At 41.5% G+C, this 5112-nt stretch overlaps 1 protein-coding gene across 1 annotated transcript; it reads right to left on the bottom strand.

Annotated features, from left to right (window-relative positions):
- Positions 1 to 1136: 1136 nt before the first annotated feature.
- med8 (mediator complex subunit 8) lies at positions 1137 to 5107 on the bottom strand (the record flags this gene model as incomplete). The annotated part of the gene is made up of 6 exons (XM_020609947.1): positions 1137 to 1594; positions 3483 to 3722; positions 3817 to 3904; positions 4010 to 4150; positions 4261 to 4402; positions 5073 to 5107. Coding segments are annotated over 6 exons (717 nt in total), but the record flags the coding sequence as incomplete, so codon positions are not given.
- Positions 5108 to 5112: the final 5 nt, after the last annotated feature.

The following is a 5112-nucleotide window of genomic DNA, read 5'->3' as shown; positions in this document are numbered from 1 at the left end:
CATTTGCAAAATATCAGTAGAACATGCAACAAAAGACCTGCAATAAAATTTGAGTAACATCAACTTCACTGGAATGAATCACTAAACATAATAGTGCTTTATCTTATTTTAGACTACTTACTAAGAGTCCTGTGCTTCACAATACTGCTGGCCATTTCCCAAAATAAACAATTATTTTTCCTATGTCTACTTTTTGTGGTATGTGATTTCCTACATATCATCCAGCTACTAGTTCCCACTCATCTGAATACACTGTAACCTGCTTGAAATCAAAGCGAGCATCATACCTGCTTTATACCAAAGTTGAAATACTGTAGCGTGGGGTGCAGCTGTGCACACTTTGCAATTTCCACACACAGAAAACAAAGATATGGTCAGTAATGATGGATCGTGTAACTTTAAACTTCAGTGCCCATCTGTAAAGCAGGAAAAACAGGAACCTCATCTACAAAATCTAAGCCCTTAAGCATTCTGAAAAATGGTCTCCACTGACGTAAAACTTACAATGTCATTTGTAGCAAACAGGCCAAAACCACTTATTTAACTATGGGTCTTGGTATGGGTAGGTTTGGTGGTAACTTCTGATCAACCTCTCTGATTAGCAGGATGTTGCCTGTTAGCTCTGTTTACAATTTAGACCTCAACTGCAGACAAGTGTGACCTCGTGCAGCTTCGAGCTGTCTCAGCAGCGTGCCAAACAATGGCGGCTGACACAGCGAGACGTCTGCCTGTTTGGGGACAGAGGGTGTATGTAGGTCAGCCATGGGCCTGCATGCTGTGACATCAGCATGATCACTGCACTGTGCAGCAGGACAGGGATTGGAGTGGACAGAGGGAGCCGACGTGGAGAGAGGCCCCCCTCACACGTCAGCACCGATACTTTCTCGTTTCCCCGCTTAAACACTTTGACATTATCAGGCCACACAGAGCAATGTCCACCCTCATTATACTCACCATTGGTGAAATGGGCAAAGAGAAGCTGGAGAAGAAGAAACTGGCAGTACTACTGAACAGAGATCAGATCATAGCACACGTCTTAAATGTTGGGATGGCCATTTTGTCCACATCGGGACAAACACCATGGCTGTTCAGTTCCAACTTGGATGTAGTGTTACTAAAAAAAACTGGCAAACCACTTTAACTGTTTAGAATGTCGAAAGGCCCAAATTATATTTAAAAATGTTCCATTTTATTCATGTACAGACTATGTACGAGCAGGTACATCTTAGTTTGAAAAAGTGTCCAAGTACAGCCCCAAATACAAGCTGCTGCTATCCTTTATAGCATACTGCCATCTAGTGGCCCAAACACTGCAGCTCAGATATATCAAAATAAGGCTCCAAGACAGTCACAAATATCAGAATGTTATGTTTGAGACGCTTTTCAGAGCATACTATATGCCACAGAAGTGGCTTCAGAGAGAACAGAAAGACAGCTTCTTATAAAATGAACCCATTCCATGAAAGTAACCACACACAAAGGTGACACACAGTGTAATGTTCATTCAGTAAAAGGGATGGAGCTCATCGGCTGTAGGGATGCATTGAAGCAGACGCAGATTTGATGTTTGTCTTGATGCTGCTCGGCATTTTTCCTGAGAAGCAACAATAGGAGAGGAAGAATAAAAGTCAGTAATTACAAACAGACTCCTCTCCAAACTGTTTAGGGAAACGGTAAACTACTAAAAGTTGTGTATTTGCAGCAACAGCTAAATATACAATAATGACTAAACTTAAAAGAGCTGTAGAGTTGAAAGTGGCGTCATTAGAAACATATATTATGAAAACAGAAGAGGCTGTTTCACAAGGTTACGCTGATTGTACATGTCTACTCAGGAATCTACAAACCTCAGCACATCAAGGATCATTTTTGTGCACACACGTTACTTAACTGTTCCCTTGAAACATTCAGCTAGTGTGAGAATAGATTAGAGATGTACCGATCGATTGGCAGAGATCTGAAAAGCTGGTTTTCACTGTGATTGGCCAATACTGTCAATTACAGTTCTTAGAAAGAAAGAAAATTGAAATCGGCCAAAATTGGAGTAGACAGGTCAGACTTAAAAACAGAACAGGCCCAGTAAATTGCAATCGGTGCACTGTCTGGACAGAGGACAAGAGGGACAGCAAAAGCTGAGGTTGAGTCACTTTCCAGCAGGATCACCACATATGCAGTCTAGGGATGGACAGTTCAAGCTACAATGCTATTAAATACTTGCTAGGAACTATTCGACTAAGATCGACACCCCCCACCCATATAAGCCCCATATTGCTGGTGTTGTCATGTGTGCATGTTATGACTTTACCTGTAAGTCCCCAGTGTTCAGCCGCAGTGGAAAGCACATTGGCCAGGTTTGCAGCAGTATGCCGCTCCAGCACTGCTTTAGACTGAATGTGTTTTCCAGTTGCTTATATAACGGCAGGTAACTGTCACATAGATTCAGTTATAAGCGCTGTCCATGCATCCGGGGTCAGAGACACCTTTTTACACTTGTCAAATGACTGCACGGCTCACAGGCCTTATCACCATACAGTTTATCCAGTTGTGCCATGAAAACTATCAAGCTTCAAAAACCCTCCCCCTCGACAAAGCTAATGTCCTTTGCTATTATCCTTGTGATGAGGGCCGTTGTTTGCTCTACACGTCAATCATCAAACTTACTTCTTTGGGTGACAAAGCTTGTCATTGACTGGTGAACTTTCTGCTGAATGTCCTCCCTTCAAATGGCTCTGCATAGTTGTTGTAGATTTACGATATGCTAATTTAACCAGGCAGAGTTTGCACTGCACCTCATTTTTATTTTCTTGAAGAAGTTCCACGACTTTTTGATGGCTGTCGTCCGCTGCATGTCTTTGCTGTTTGCATTTGTAAATTATAGTACTGCGTTATTCCCAGGCGCCAGTAAAAGCAAGGGAAAACAGTGGCTCTTTGTTTTTAAAGACAAACCCATAGTGGCATGAAATATTCAATTATCTTAAATTTAATGACTATTTAAATCATTGCCCATCCCTACTGCAGTCATAAATAACTGTTGCTTAAATGCGTGTGATAAAATCTTAAATACTGCATAACCAGAACAGAATTTATTTCCTGACCTTCATATTTTTAATTCCTAAAACTGAGCGATTTAAATGTTGTCACAATGACATTCACAACACAAATCTTTATGTTCCACTTGTTAACAGAAGTCTTATGTCTTTTCCCAGTATTTACAGTAATTAAATACCAGTTAAGTACCAAATCCAATACCTGTTACAGGTGCTTCTCCAGAGGAGCTGTGTTTTAGTGCTGAAACGCACAAAATAATGAATTCATTCCTTTATCATCTTCCTGTATGTGTCCTTGTCATAGACACTGTGACAGATGTGTATTTCACATGCTTTGCCATATTTATCAGTGCTACCGTAGATGCTGTTTGGCTGCAGTGTAATGCCGTGCAAAGTAGGCACTCAGAGCGGCCAGGTGAAACCCAGCTGCCCTACCTGGCTGTCCTTGCTGCTGTGGAGCCACAGGTCCTCCCATCCCTGCCTGCTGGCCTGAGCCAGCACCAATGGTGACTTGCTGTAAGGTAGGACCTCCACTCAACATGGGCCCTTGTGCTGGGTGTCCAGGGGCCACTGGACCTGGAGGCCGACATTTGGAAAGCCCCTTTCCAAATGCAACCGCTCCGACTAGTGCGCTGGTGTCAGCGGGGTTGAAAGACGGTTTGTTCTGTCTCATTGCTGAAAAAATTAGAAGATTCAAAAATGCTGGCATATATGCATTTAGAAATGAAGTGGCAACACCCTCATACAGTGATGGTGCAAAAAAGCACACCTGCACTTTCAGCTTCTCTGTCATCACGAGGATTTTTCAGCTTGTCCAGTAGACTGGAACACAGCTTATTTAATGTCTGGATCTGTTTCTGTGGACAAAAATATACACAAGGTGCTTAACTACGTGAAACACTGTACGGCTGGTAGCATTTTTTTTTCCACAGCCAAACTGCTTCGATCAACAACTAACTGACCTGGGCCACCTCTGGGCCAATTCGTGCTGCCTCCGCACTCAGCTGCTTCTCCTGCTCCTCCACTTCTGGATCAGGCTTGGTCCGCAAGTAATCTGGTACAATCTCGTGGCTGAAGACTGGGACCCGCTGCTCTGTTAGTTTCTGTGGGGAAAAGCAGCAGCGATGGTAAACAGACAAGTCAGGGAGACTGCTTACACATGCTTTTAAGATGCAGACATGTCCAGAGTCAAGTCAGCAGCTCTGATACTCACTGCTAAATCCTCATCACGGTCTGGAGACAGATGCAATGGTATTATAATCTGGGTGCGAAAGGATGGCGTCTCATTTTTGAGCAGTTTATTGATCGTGTTGAGCTGACCAGATAGAAGAGCGAAGTTGTCCAAAACAGAGGGCCTGAGTGACAAACACACAATGGTACATCTGAGAGGAAAAACACCCTGCGAGGGACTTCTTCACAACTCTAATCTGTACAGTTAAATGGCAAAATATCAGAATATCTGGTGTCACATGTGCGAAGCTGTTTCACCTCAATGACTGACCAGGTATGTGTTTCGTCATACATATAAATAACCATGTACAAATATGTCAGATTTCATTTCCACAGGAGAAATTCACACTAAACAATTATTTAAATAATTTTTACAGTACAAGAAAAAAATGTTCCAACTATTCAACATGGAAAACTGACATTTCTCTAATATTCATGTGGAAACAACATGGATTCTTCCATACAATCTTGTTATGGCCCAAAAAAATAAGTACACTATATAATATAATGTATTATTATATATTACACTATACAATATTGAATCTCAACATGTGTAGATATTTAGTGATTTAATTTCGTAAAGTTGACGAAGACAATAAAGCATTCATCTTATAAATTTGTCCATATGCTAACATATTCTGGAGAAAGCTGGAGGATTAGTTTGCCAGTCAGACTTAGATTACAGTACAGTACAGTACGGTACGGTACAATTTAATTTGTTAACTTTTAGACGTGCTTTTCATTTCACAAACAGAGATCTCTTAACTTTACCTTTAAATAAAATGGTTTGCTTACCAAGTTAATCGCTCGTATTCGTTTTCCAACTTATAAATGA

The sequence above is a fragment of the Monopterus albus genome, unplaced genomic scaffold (assembly GCF_001952655.1).
Source record: "Monopterus albus unplaced genomic scaffold, M_albus_1.0 scaffold103.1, whole genome shotgun sequence".
Classification (NCBI taxonomy): Eukaryota; Metazoa; Chordata; class Actinopteri; order Synbranchiformes; family Synbranchidae; genus Monopterus; species Monopterus albus.
This window is presented reverse-complemented; position numbering and strand designations above follow the sequence as displayed.